Consider the following 13,223-nt stretch of genomic DNA (forward strand, 5'->3'; position numbering starts at 1 on the left):
GAGGAGGTGCCAGAATGCAACTTTGGGTAAAATGGTATTGCGAGCAAGCGCCGGAACCACATGGGGCTGAGTAAGGTAGATTAAATATTGGTTAATGGCGTGGTGCAGTGAGGAGAAGAATGTATAACATGAAATGGAAGGTACGTAGGACATCAGATATAACGTGGCAGATACCCAAAAACCGAACCCCGTCTGCCCAGATCTAGTCGGCTCGAGACCTGCAAAGAAGTCTTCATCAGTGTGTGAGTTAATGATAGCCTCATACCTATGTACAGTTCTAGGTAGACCGAACCGACTATTGATGTCGTGCATGGAAGGGGTAGCATTGTATGCGGCTGACTACGAGCCAGTTGCATGTATCTTACGCATAGCTGCCAGGGGAATGGGTTGGCAGGGGCAACTTCCATTCAAATCTGCTGGGTATTCCCGTGCACTGCACGACATTGAGGACGGCTATGCTCTCAGTGGTTGTTCTTGCTGAAAATACTCCTAGGGTACCTTGTTTGCGAATGCCTTTGTGAGTTGGGGGCTTTCTTTTGCTTGGTGTAACGGCCCGCCCCAGACGGTTCCTGCAGCCTCTTTGATCCGCCTGTCTTTGTGACTACCATTGAACAAAGATTATCCAATGTTCCAAGGGTGCGGTTGAAATGAAAAGTGTAAGGCGCGTACAGTTGTTTGTACAATTTCTGAGCTGGACACCGTTACTAACATATCTTGCACTCGTTGCACAACAAATCCCTTTCATCCAGATCAACCGTTCTTTGAGCTACTCTCCAAAGAGAGCCGGTGGGCCGGCAATTCATGAAAGGGGTGTTTTGGAAAACAAGCAAAGAATAATGCTCAGGGACGCATGGTCTTATTCGATCGAGGTTGAGTTGCTCACTCGATAGGTCCTTACCCCAAAAACCCAGCCATGCTTTGTAGGCAGAGGACAAGCATGGAAGCGTTCGTAGTGAGTCAACTTTTCCAAATTCCCTTTCTCTCCGAGTTTTTCTTAGTGAGCTGAGCAAGCTTCTTTGAGAGTAACCCTCCGCACACCCACCCCAAAACCTACACGCACCCAAAATTTTCCCAAATTTCCCAAACACTTTTCAATATCTTTACGAAACTCTTTGCTACTGTTTTGAAACTTGGTAAGCGTATTGATCTATAGCTAATTGATGTTGTAATGTGAATTCGAGATGTATCTTGGCCGTTAGAATTTTGCTAAGTAGGCGTTTGCATTCGCAGTGCACGACATTTGCAAAGTACTCAAAATATGACTAATAATTAGCTTAAGGTATTCGGGAAAGGGTTGGAAAGATTAAGAATAGTCTATGAGCCTTACAATAAGTCTTTTTTTGGCTGTTCAAGTGGCCGGTCTTTGAGAAATGCTGGGAGGTTGTCAAAATTTGGGTGCGTCTAGGTTTTGGGGTGGGTGTGCGGAGGGTTACTCTTCTTTGAACGTGGTTGTAGACGGATTGTGATGTTCTTGGGCAGAACCAGGTTCGGAGGCGGCACCTTGCCCACTAAAACAAACAACCCAGATGGTCCCTTTACAAACCCATATCTCCGACTACTGGAGATGAATTGTAGCGAGGATTCCGAAGCTCCCCATGTGCCACTTGTTGTTTAGAAGCGGCGGCTCCTGAGATATAGGGGGCCATGCCGAAGTTGAATCGCACATGAGGGTGAGGCACAGCTGCAACACATCTTGCCCCTGTATAATATCCTCCAGATTGGCAAAGATCCCGAATCGTCCGCACTCACCTCTAGGCATCCGAGGACCCACGGCCAATATTAAACTGCACCTCGGTCAATAGGTGACCTCGAGTTGCAGCCACTTGCAGAACACTTGCAGAACATCCTCCGTGGGCACACATCGCGAGTCCAAACAGAGAGGACAGGGATTCAGAACATCAGTAAGCAATCACTCCGAGGTTGTGATAGACAGAACGCCATTCAGTCAGCTTGGAGACTTGGATGTTATCAGGTTCCGGACGAGCTTCAACTCAAACATGGTACGGAAGCTTGAGGAAAACCTGAGTATAAAGACCCAGTTCTCAAGGCCACTGACAAGTCCTTTGTTCAACATTCCTTTCATTGCTCCACAAGCTTCACCATCAGGTAGAGCTATATCTACCACCATTTCCAGAAGCCATTGTCTTCACTCGCCCTTGTTCTATCTACGGGAGCTCCTTTCTCCAACGTTCTACGGCAAGACACTCAAGTTTACCGGAACGTAAGCAGCCATCACTGTCCAGGTTCCCAAGACATAGCCATGGCGGTCAAAACGTTCTCCAGTTTCCTTTTCGGGATTTTTGCCATCTGCCTCTGGGCTGGCCACATGCTCGGAGCACAAGCTGCTCCCGCACCTATTACGGATTCCCTCAATCGGAGGCAATCAGCCACTGACAAGCTAGTATTTGCGCATTTCATGGTAAGAATCACTAGCTAGAGTGTCTTCTTCTTCCATGTACTTGAACATGGCAACGAGCTAACGAGTGTTCCAACAGATTGGTATTGTGGGCAACCGGGGATCCTCGGCTGACTTCGATTATGATATGCAAAAGGCCAAGGCCATAGGTAAGCTCTCATCCCTTTCGTATATGCCATACTTTATGCTGCTGGGGTGCCAGAGACTGATGGTTCCATGATAGGCATCGATGCATTTGCGCTCAACATTGGAGTTGATGACTACATCGACACCCAGCTGGGATTCGCCTACGAGTCAGCGGCTCGCAATGGCATGAAAGTTTTCATCTCGTTTGATTTCAACTGGTGGCATCCGAGCACCCAAGCTGCCGACGTAGGACACAAGATTACTCAGTATGCCTCCCTTCCCGCACAGCTGAAAATCAACGGAAGAGTCTTTGCCTCGAGCTTCATTGGGGATGGCCTTGATGTAGCCCAAATGAGGGCAGCAGCGGGAGTTGACGTCTTCTGGGCGCCCAACTTCAACCCTTCCCAGACTCCAAACAACGGGGCCCTCGACTCGGCATTCAACTGGATGGCATGGCCAAACAACGGGGCCAACAAAGCCCCCCAACCTGGACAGAGTTTTTCCGTGGCTGACGGGGACAACGCCTACAAAGCGTGGTTGGGTTCCAAGCCATATATGGCCCCAATCTCCCCGTGGTTCTCTACCCACTTTGGCCCCGAGGTTAGCTACAGCAAGAACTGGGTGTTCCCAGGAGATCTTCTCTGGTATAACCGGTGGAATGAGATTCTGACGTTGGCTCCCCGCTACGTCGAGATCATCACCTGGAATGACTACGGGGAGTCCCACTACATTGGCCCCCTTGACTCGAAGCATACCGACGATGGAAACTCCAAGTGGGTCAATGACATGCCGCACGAAGGATGGATGGACCTAGCAAAGCCGTTCATTGCAGCCTACAAGGCAGGTGCCAGCAAGCCTGATGCCTACATCAGCGAAGATCAAATCATTTACTGGTACCGACCGACCCTCAAATCCTTGAACTGCGATGCCACCGATACTACCCTGCAGGATGCCAACAACAGCAGCGGGAACTACTTCAAGGGAAGACCAAATGGATACGAGACCATGGAGGATGCCGTGTTTGTCGTCTCTCTCTTGAAGACCGCCGGGCAGATCAAGGTGACGTCTGGCGGTAATTCCGCTGTCACCTACCAAGTCCCCGCAGGTGCTTTTGCACAGAAGATTCCGATGGGCGTTGGGAAGCAAAGGTTCGAGCTCGTCCGTAACGGACAGTCTGTGTGCTAAGCGGCACCTCCCCGAGAGATATCAGCAACACATGCCCTTGTGGTATCTACAACTTCAACGCATTTGTCGGCCAGCTGCCTTTCAAGACATTTGGGTCACTGGATTCGCAAGGTCTGACTTCTCTGACTGTTGGACTCCATGTGAGCACTTGTCAGCCGACTCCTACCTTGATCGGTACTGCGCCCCCATCAAATGATCCCCAGCCTACGAACAATCCGCCTACTTCAAGCACGATCCCGACTCAAACCGTCACCACAGCACCTCCTGCCTCTACCCCAACCAACTGCAACGGCGGCACGGTTGCTGACGGGGAGTCGCCAAACCTTCCGGTCTTTGCGACTTTTCGTGCTCTCAGGGCTACTGCCCACCTGGACCCTGCAAGTGTACTTCGTTCGGTACGCCGGGATGGAGTGTGACACCGACGAAGCCCCCAGGCTGCCCAGCTCCAGGTCTCGATGACGGTTACAAGGGACTTTGCGCCTTTACTTGCGCCAGAGATTATTGCCCTTCAGATGCCTGCTCGCCGAACTGCGGCTAGAGGAAAAGTTTGCTGTTGCAATTTGTTCGAAGTAGCGGACATCCTTTCCTTTTTGTTTTTCTTCGTCAAGATTCAAGTTGAATATTTTCCTGTAACTAACTTTTTGCACAACACGCTCGCTTGGGAGAATAGTTGTACATAGAGGTACCTCGAGCTATAGAAAGGGCGCCCTGCATTTATTATTTTCCAGCTCTTCCTTTCGTTGTCCATTTGTTCAGCCAGTTACCTACTTGTTCGTGATGTCCTTATAGTCGATACCAAGTTTCTCACATATGTCAACACCCAAGTTGAAGAGCCTATTCCGGTATCTCAAAGAGACGTCCACCATCGGTCAATATATTGCCATTTTATCGAGACCATGGCCCAACAAAGCTCACACGTGGAAACGCGTATGCTTGACTCAGGCTGGCACCTGAGACAGTATGTCAAGCATCACCAAGACGAACATCCATGGCTTCCAGTCGAAAAGATCCCAAGCGAAGTCCATTTGGAGCTCATGCGACACGGCAAGATCCCGGACCCCTTTGTTGTTGAGGGGTCCTTGGGGAGCGATGAGCTCGAGCCATTTGTCATTCACGCTGTCTTGTTCGTGTGTAACAAGCAGGTCTCGTACGACATATCTTGGCCTGAACCGATCAAGTACCTTGACTTCACTGATCGTGGTGTTGAGGTCAGAGATGTTGGCGGTTCTATGGTAGAGATCTCAGCACAGAAGCCGGTCAAGGGCTTTGTGTTTGCGGAGAGACAGGGTATGAAGCTCAGCGACAACGGGTTGGATTTGGTCCCCGGGAAAGAGCCTAGACGAGTGCATATCGAAGTCAGTGACGAGAACCTGAAAGTAGACGAGTTGGCCTGGACATTTGTTGGCCGATAGGATGTTTCATATGAGAATGGCTGGCTTACAATCATCATATGCTGTGCTATAACAAGGATCACGAACACGATTACTTCTGTACGGCGCTACTGATATAGCCATGGCTTTGAAGAGTATTTTGATGATTCTTATACGTCCCTTCCTCATGCCGAGATGAGTAGTCTGGGTTGAGATTCAGACTAAGAGTGTCCGTGGATAGCCTTGGGCTTATACAGCTCCTCCAAATACTTCTCTTCCTCCTCCGTCAAAACCTTGCCTCTAGCGGAAATTGCTTCTTCCAGACGTTCAACGCTGCTAAAACCAATGATTGGACTGGTGACGCGCTTAGCAATCCAGGCCAAGGCTACGTGGGAGATCTATAAGTACGATTAGCAACCTCTTCAGATAGGGATGTCGATGGGTTCTCTTGTCTGTAAAACTTACCGGCCACTCATGCTTATCCGCAATCTCAACCACGCGGTTGATAATTATTAGATCGGGCTCAACAGTGCCATGCGATCCAGACTGGGCCTCCTTCTCTCCTTGACTCCTCTTGGTGCTGCCAAACTGGTCGGGCCTGCGGGCCAAGTGGCCACGGCACAAAGGAGCCCATGGGATCAAGCCAACACCAGTGTCGTTGCAGAATCGGATCATCTCGCGCTCCTCCTCACGGTAGAGCAAGTTGTATTGATTCTGCATGCTGATAAACTTGGTCCAGCCGTTCTTCTCGGCGCAGAACTGCATCTGGGCAAATTGGGTGGCCCACATGCTGCTTGCACCAATGTAACGCACCCTACCGGACTGCACAAGGTCGTACAAAGCTTTCATGGTCTCTTCGATGGGAGTGTTTGGATCGAAGCGATGGATCTGCAGCAAGTCGATGTAGGGTGTCCCCAGGCGCCGGAGAGAGGCCTCCACGGCGTTGAAAATGGCGGCCCGCGACAGGCCGTGTTGGTTCACGTAGTCCTTGGAGGCGGCAATCTGGGAAGGGAAGAAGACGGAACGGAGATCGGGAGTCTCTCCGACAGCACCCCAACACTTGGTCAGGATGACCACCTTTTCGCGCGGAATGTCGTATTTCTAGAGGGCCTTTCTGACAATGATCTCGGATGCGCCATTGGAGTATACATTGGCCGTATCCCATGTGTTCAGGCCACGGTCATAGGCGGCTTTGAGTAGGGGGAGTGCCTCATCCTCCTCGATGGCCCAGTCCAGCGTCCGCCGATCACCGAAGCTCATGCAGCCAAAGATGGGCACAGAAACGCGGAGACCGCTCTTGCCCAGCCGGCGGTATTCACATTTGGAGTTCTCGACAGACTCCTTGAGGCTGGCTGGAAGTTCAGGCATCTTGTGAGTTGTGACTTGTGGGTGTGTGTTGTAGGCTGTTAGACGTCAAGGGACACTCGGAGGCGATGGGTGGAACAGTAAAGTGAGGTGGTGTCAAGGAATGGGATGAGGATGAAGATGAAGCTGGAGATCATGGTGGCATTATAAAGAAGGCATCATTGACTACAGATGGGACTTACACGAGCCCCAAGTAGTCAAGACCACCGGAGAAAGTGCAAGGCAGGTTACATCCACCATGGGGGACAGCGTCACTACCTACCGTATAATCTCGGGAAATCCGGATTTGGAGATTGGAGAAAATTCCCTTTTATGGCCACATACAGCGCCCAGTACTGCAGTGTGCAAGTCCGAGCCTATACATTAAGACGCACGCAAGATAGTAGTAGGCAATATTATAGAGGTTTTTACTAACTGGGCGGGCATAAATGCAGGTGTATGCCGCACACGGCACTCTGTTGCTAGGCATATATATGTCTGGCCAAATAAGGGAATTTTCTCCAATCTCCAAATCCGGATTTCCCGAGATTATACGGTATTCTGGGTTGGATGGAAGCAGCACCTACCCCGCACCCAAGGCGAGAATGGAGTCGTGATGCCGGTTTGGCGATACAAATTTCCTCGCAAGTTCCATGTTAACTCCATGATCGTACCAGAGTGTGACGGTCGGAGGTACTACGGCGGTGTTGTCAAAGGCTCAGAGCAGTGAAGACGACCGCGTTCCTAAAGTCCGGCTGAGCATGATGAGCTAGAGGCTAGCTGATTTGTGATCGAGGTCGGAATCATGTTAAAGATCAAGGAAGGAGAGGCTCCGGACGACCAAAAAGGGAAAACCAAATCGAACCAAGGAAGAAACCTGACAGTGCAGAGTAAAAAAAGATCAAAATAATGGGCAAATAAAAGCTAAGCCCGACGTGGGAATCGAACCCACAGCCTCAAGATTAGAAGTCTTGCGCGCTACCGATTGCGCCAGCCGGGCAGGCAATTTTACAGTAGATTGTACGTTTGAAGCCTTACATAGAGACAACCAATTACATCCTTGAATTAGATGGAAGCAACCACACACCGCCTTGGAGGGATGAAAGGCAAGCTCGGCAAGCTTTCCCCAATGCCAAGCCCCTTTCTGCCATCCAAAAGGCCCAAGCTCCGTCCCTCCTTTCGAGTTGACATCATCGTCTCCCCACCAGCCTTGGGAACCCGTCGACCATATTCGACATTGCGAACACATTCAACCACTTTTCCACGACTTACGAAAGCTACAAACATCGCAAAGCACGACACCTTAATCAACAAAACACGAATTCCATCCTCGATCGATCGCAACTGCAACACCCATGTCCCGAGACAACAGCGGCGACTGGGCGTCGCAGGCCCAGGTTGAGCCCCATCAGCTCGAGGGCGGCCATGCAGTGCCCTACTGGGACAAGAGCTGGTGGGAAGAGTACCGCCGAGCCAGGAGCATCAGAGAAAGAAACGAGATCATCACCAAGCTCGTCGACCAGATGCCCGTCAAGTGGGACACGCTTCCGCAGCTGCCCTTCTGGGCCCCTTTGTTCAACGTCACCCAAGGCCAGTACAAGGTGGACGTGGGCCAGAGGCTCATGGCCACGTCCTTCCTATTGGGCCACCAGCAGCTGGACCGGGAGGATATCGACCTTGTCGCCTACGCCGCCGCCAAGCGCTCTGTCACCAATGCGTACGCCCGACCCGCCATAGCCCTCGGCGCGGGTGTCTGCTGGGCTGTTGGATACAACAAGTACAACTTCCCTTTCTGGAAGCCAAAACCGGCATCCTTCAACCCCGAAATCTTCCCGAGTAAGAGATTCACCCTCGCCACCGGACCCCGGGCTACTTTGGCCTGGCAAGGCGCCCGCATTGCCGCCTGGTATGTCACCTGGAGAATTTTCGGTGGCTGGATCGCGGATGCGTATGCCGAGACCGTCTTCTCAGCGACATTGATGCGGAACAAGGCATTCAAACAGAAGATGGTCGAGGCGGGACAAGCGATGAAGGCGAAGGGCATTCCTCACGAGAGGCCCGAACTGAGGGACGCTTATTCAGTTGAGCACGCGCCGGACGATGGCCACCAGGAAGATCAACAACAACTACCACAGCAGGCGCAAACACCATACTACCAGCGAATTCAGCAGCACCAACAGGAGCAGAAACAACAACACCAGGTGCAACAGCAGCAGCAGCAGCAGACACAACAATCCACTTATAACCATGACGACGACGATTACCTCTACGATGACGCCTCCCCCGTAGCGCCAACCGCCAGAGGAACGGGTACCATCAGCTCGCCCGTCAGCCAGACCTCCGGCTCCGCATGGGATAGACTTCGACAGCAAGCAAAGGGGGGCCCCGCGCAAGCACCTGGAAGCACGACTGCAACCACACCTGCCACCTACGTCAAGCCTTCCCAGTCCCCTTCGTGGGCGGAGCGCCGTGCGGCTGCCGCAGGCCGCGGCGAGGGACTCTCGTATTCCTACTCGGAGACCGACCAGGAGAGGGCTCTGGCCAAGGAGCAGGCGCAAAGGGAGTTTGATGCCATGTTGGAGAGGGAGAGGAGGGGCGATGGCAGCAGCCGCGGACGTGGGTTCTAGAGAAGTGAGTGAGCGAGTGAGTGAATGGTGAATATGTAAGAGCGGCTAAATGTGTACATATAATATCCTGATTGGTACATGGGGATGTTTGCCTTCTCGCATGCTTTAAGCCTGCTTGCTTACCTGAGCCAGGGGAGTTTTGGTGTTTTGATGGCTTTCGCATCGTCAGGAGCCTGGCTTAACACATTGTCTTATTTAAGCCTGAACACTAAATTTAAACTGCAACGGTTTTCCTTCCGAGACCGACCTCTTTAAACTGTAAAAGATCCTTTTCAAGGTTCCGACTCAACATCCGGCGGAAACGTCCCAAACAGCGCCATAAGGTGCTCTATCTCCTCCTTGCTAAGCATCTTACCCTCCTTTCCAGCCTTGGACAGCATTCGAAAGTCTGTTATCCAAGAAGAGTCTTCGTTAGCGGCCAAGAACACTTGAACAGAAACCACCAAACCAAGAGTAGATAGAGACAAGGGATTGAAAGTCAGAAAAAAAGGCCTACAATCAACGTAGTGGCCCGGCGTGGCAGTCATATACACCTCGCAGGCTTCCGTCTCTGACGCATTCTTGAACGTGTGGATGGCTCCCGGCGGAACCGTCATGAGGTCTCCGGCCGAGGCGTCGACTTCGGCGTCGGGTGTTACGAAGCGGCATGTCCCTTTTGGAAGAAGAAGTTAGTCAGACGGTGTTAGAGATTCTAGGTTTACCAGACAAGTTAGTTTGTTCGAATGAGTCGTTTATACCCTCATGATCTTCCTTCCATCTCTTCCTGTCCCATCCCATCTCATTTCATCTCAACAATACTTTCCTTTCCAACTACTCGCTCAATGCCCCCCTTCCAACCCTTCCCCGTTCCTACACCATTGGGGTAAAACGAGGCAAAGAGTTCAAATTAATCACCCACCCTTAACAACAAAAAACAGCTCATCATGGAACCGATGCCAATGCATGGGCGGGCCCGAAACCCCCGCCGGGAGCTCCAGCAGAATGGCGCCGACGCGGTCGCCGGTGCGGGATCCGTCCTCGTAGACGCGGATGGTCATGGGTCCGACCTTGAGCACCTCGGCGGCCTGTCGGGTGGCCAGGTTGACGGGGACGGGGCCGCGGACTGGCATTTTGTCTGTTCTCTTTGTTTGTCTGTTTCTTTTGGGGATGATAAGAGTTTTGTGTAAATGTGAATTGAGGATAAAGTAGTCAATCGGATTGAAGGTTGAAGGAGAATGTGGCAAGAGCGGGAGTATATGGATATATCATATGTTAGTAAGCGTGGGTAAGCGACTCCATCACTTAGTCTAGTCTCCAATTCCCGCCCGCCTCTACGCTTTATCTCACGGCACGTGTCTAGCATGCAGCCACAAATTGTCTGAGGATATCAAAAGACCCCGTCTGTTCACGGTGTCTATTAATGTAGACCAGATGAGTCGCTGGACGCAATCAGTTTACGCAAATCGACTACTATCAATGTTATCGTGCCTTTAGCTGCCAGCTCTCACCCTGAATGATCCAAAGAACTCCTTTCCTTAACGCCTCGCTTTGGCAGGCCCACTGCCCATCAGTTTTTCTAAATGTTTATACTTTCATCACCAAGTCATTTCTTCATATCCCCATTTCCATGGTTCTTCATGCATCCGTCGCTAATAATAACCGCATTCGGCCTGTCTCGCCATAGCCGTCGGCCGCCCATCCCATCCCCCACGCCAGCCAGCCCATTGCCCATCACACCTTATAACCATTATGCGGCGGGTAGGCCATATCCACCACATCGGTTGGCGAATGTGACGCCTGCTTGGCCACATACAACGAATTTGCCCTCACTCTCCTGACGGTAAACGAACCAGCCGTAGGACTCTTGGTCAAAGTTGGGCTGTTCGACCTTGTCCGCTGTAGCGGTAGCTGTCTGCCATTGGCGGCCACCCCCACCATGGTCGGCGCCCGTGTTGGCGGACGCGACCTGCCTGTCAGCATCTGTTCCTCGCAGTTTTCGCAGCGACCGGGGCTTTCGTAGATATCGTAGAGATGCCGGAACAAGGGGTAGAGGTCCCTGGCGTAGGGACGCATGTGGTAGTCGTGATCCATCATTCTTCTGATGTGTCTGAGGACCTTGATGACGCCGCTTAGGGATGCCTCTTTCTCCCTTTGCCGAGCTTTCTCCCTCTCTTTGAAGGATTGTGATTTTGGCATGGACGGCGGGTAATTTGTTGATGGTGTAGGTTTGTCCGACGATGGAGATGGAAGCGCATCAAGTTGGTCTTCTGCCATCTGTTCGAGATGATTGATATATTCCTGTAAGTTGTCTAACGCATCGGTGTACTTGGACTCGCCAACTTGGTTGGCGTTGCCTGCCATACGCTCAAGCTGCTCCTCTGCATAGGATGGAGGCTTCCCGAGTAGTACGGTCACCATCTCCAGGAAGACACAACCCAGCGAGAAGACATCAGACCTCTCATCGCGCTGCGTCTCCTGCATTGCTTCTGGGTCGGCATACTTGAGCGTCTTGGCGGTAGGTCCTTGAGAGTGCTGGCCTGTTTCAAAGTGCTTGGAAAGGCCAAAGTCAGTGAGCAGAGGAAAGCCAAAATCGTCTATGACAACGTTCTCGGGTTTGATGTCCTTGTGCCGTATCTGCACTGTTGACTTGTGCAGATAGCTGACAGCTTGGGCCAAGCAACCGAAATACGAATGGAGATATTGTACCATCCAGTTCTCCTCTTCAGCAGTTCGTGGTGAGTGGGCAGCAGCGGACGCAATATCGAGCATAAAAGTTCGTAGATTGCATTGGGCCGGAGGGTACATGGCGATACCAAGTATGTGACGCTTGATCTGTTGATCGACCCTCCTGAAGACGGCGCGAGCACCGGTGCCGGCAACACGGCGCTGGCGAACCTGGCGGTTGGAGATGCAATAGTCCTCAAACGAAGCTACGTAGACGACGATGTGAGGATGGCGCACCGCCACCATGTTCTGCACCTCTTGCAAGGCCAGCTTGCGCACATTGCTGTCAGGGCCAGGCGGGCGTGTGTTTTCCTTGCAAACAATAACTTTGAGGGCCAGGGGTCGTCTGTAGGCTTGACCGTCCGGAGGGCTGACCTTGTAGACGATGGTCGAGCCGGAATCGCCCAACTCGGGACTTATCTGGACGAAAGGTTGAGGAGGCTTGAGATACTCTTTGTTGGCGTGGTTAAAGACCTTGTGCTTCCGGGGACTGAGCCCAGCGTCCTGGACCGGACGGAGCCAGGCCTCGGACTCTTCCCTGCCATGGTCATCCCATTCGAAATGATCATGGTCGTGCGTGGATATGTAGTCCAACATGTGGAGCATGGCCTGGGAGGCTTGGCTCCCGGCCGAATCGGTGGACATTTGGGTCCCGGCTTCCCACGTGCTAGGCCGGGCTGCTCAATGCTTGGGGGTAGAAAGATAAAGGTACCCTCCCGTAAGCGGCGGGAAGCGATTGACGGGAAGACAAAAAGGGGGGTGGGTTGGAGGGTGGGTTGCGGGCTTGGGGGTGATGCAAGGGCCAAGCAACCCAGCCAGCAGAGGCTCCAGGTACCTTTGGACCGAGATGAGGCTAGATCGCGATAGTGGTGACAGGCTGGCACTGGCTCCAAACATCCACAGTTTCTCGTGTTTTCTAAGGTCGCCTAAGAAATGGAATTATGTCGCGAAAGTTCCTTGTTTCGCTGGTCGATTGTTGAAGCGGGGAATGCCCCAGCAAGGCGCCCAGAACAGACACCGAATGAGCAGGCGGTGGAAGCCATGTCTCGAAACGGGGCTGTGATAGGATCGCTCCTTTGGTTAGCAGGTATCCGGTTTCAAGCCCAAATGTGTACGGTGAATGCAGCGACTGGCCCGCGGTGAGGAGAACCCCAAAGGCCCAAAGAAACAAGACGACAGGCCAGGCCTCGAAGATTCCTGGCGCCATTCGCCAATCCCAAGACTTTTTTCTACTTCGATGCCAGGTCGGAGCGCCTCATCGCAGCGTTCTTGGCCCAGCATGAAGGTAGTCGTGTAGGCTGTGCAAAAGACAGCGGAACATTGGTCCTTTCTGCGGCGCAACAGAGCGACGGGTCAATCCAACTCTGGGGGCCGACAAAAATTGTCAGAGAAGTGAGCCCTCATGTGTGTGGGAAGTGGTGGTGTTGATATTGACCGTCACTTGTTCAGTGC

The 13,223-nt window shown here is 52.2% G+C and overlaps 6 protein-coding genes and 1 non-coding gene across 7 annotated transcripts; 3 read left to right on the forward strand and 4 right to left on the reverse strand.

Annotated features, from left to right (window-relative positions):
- Nucleotides 1–2,260: 2,260 nt before the first annotated feature.
- On the forward strand, nt 2,261–4,143 carry B0H65DRAFT_576802 (glycosyl hydrolase family 71-domain-containing protein; the record flags this gene model as incomplete). Its single annotated transcript, XM_062830668.1, has 4 exons — nt 2,261–2,419; nt 2,496–2,565; nt 2,640–3,690; nt 3,753–4,143. The coding sequence occupies 4 exons, from the start codon at nt 2,261–2,263 to the stop codon at nt 4,141–4,143; spliced, it is 1,671 nt and encodes a 556-aa protein (XP_062680815.1).
- Nucleotides 4,144–4,623: 480 nt separating this feature from the next.
- On the forward strand, nt 4,624–5,139 carry B0H65DRAFT_550207 (uncharacterized protein; the record flags this gene model as incomplete). The annotated part of the gene is made up of 1 exon (XM_062829711.1): nt 4,624–5,139. The coding sequence occupies one exon, from the start codon at nt 4,624–4,626 to the stop codon at nt 5,137–5,139; it is 516 nt and encodes a 171-aa protein (XP_062680816.1).
- Nucleotides 5,140–5,318: 179 nt separating this feature from the next.
- B0H65DRAFT_510010 (NADP-dependent oxidoreductase domain-containing protein) lies at nt 5,319–6,465 on the reverse strand (the record flags this gene model as incomplete). Its single annotated transcript, XM_062828361.1, is given in 3 exon segments — nt 5,319–5,495; nt 5,563–6,198; nt 6,217–6,465. 3 exon segments carry the CDS (start codon nt 6,463–6,465, stop codon nt 5,319–5,321), a joined length of 1,062 nt encoding a protein of 353 aa, XP_062680817.1.
- Nucleotides 6,466–7,368: 903 nt separating this feature from the next.
- On the reverse strand, nt 7,369–7,441 carry B0H65DRAFT_t321. The gene has a single exon. It is a non-coding gene; the product is annotated as a tRNA-Arg (tRNA).
- Nucleotides 7,442–7,640: 199 nt separating this feature from the next.
- On the forward strand, nt 7,641–9,241 carry B0H65DRAFT_470111 (uncharacterized protein). The gene has a single exon (XM_062827037.1). It carries the CDS (start codon nt 7,797–7,799, stop codon nt 9,066–9,068), a length of 1,272 nt encoding a protein of 423 aa, XP_062680818.1. The 5' UTR covers nt 7,641–7,796; the 3' UTR covers nt 9,069–9,241.
- B0H65DRAFT_470112 (RmlC-like cupin domain-containing protein) lies at nt 9,242–10,341 on the reverse strand. Its single transcript, XM_062827038.1, has 3 exons — nt 9,967–10,341; nt 9,565–9,720; nt 9,242–9,456 (listed from the first exon to the last, which is right to left on the reverse strand). Exons 1-3 carry the CDS (start codon nt 10,175–10,177, stop codon nt 9,341–9,343), a joined length of 483 nt encoding a protein of 160 aa, XP_062680819.1. The 5' UTR covers nt 10,178–10,341; the 3' UTR covers nt 9,242–9,340.
- An 18-nt stretch (nt 10,342–10,359) lies between these two features.
- Nucleotides 10,360–12,551, reverse strand: B0H65DRAFT_237162 (kinase-like domain-containing protein). The gene has a single exon (XM_062822276.1). The coding sequence runs from the start codon at nt 12,414–12,416 to the stop codon at nt 10,779–10,781; it is 1,638 nt and encodes a 545-aa protein (XP_062680820.1). The 5' UTR covers nt 12,417–12,551; the 3' UTR covers nt 10,360–10,778.
- Nucleotides 12,552–13,223: the final 672 nt, after the last annotated feature.

The sequence above is a fragment of the Neurospora tetraspora genome (genome assembly GCF_033439725.1).
Source record: "Neurospora tetraspora strain CBS 560.94 chromosome Unknown B0H65scaffold_5, whole genome shotgun sequence".
Lineage (NCBI taxonomy): Eukaryota > Fungi > Ascomycota > Sordariomycetes > Sordariales > Sordariaceae > Neurospora > Neurospora tetraspora.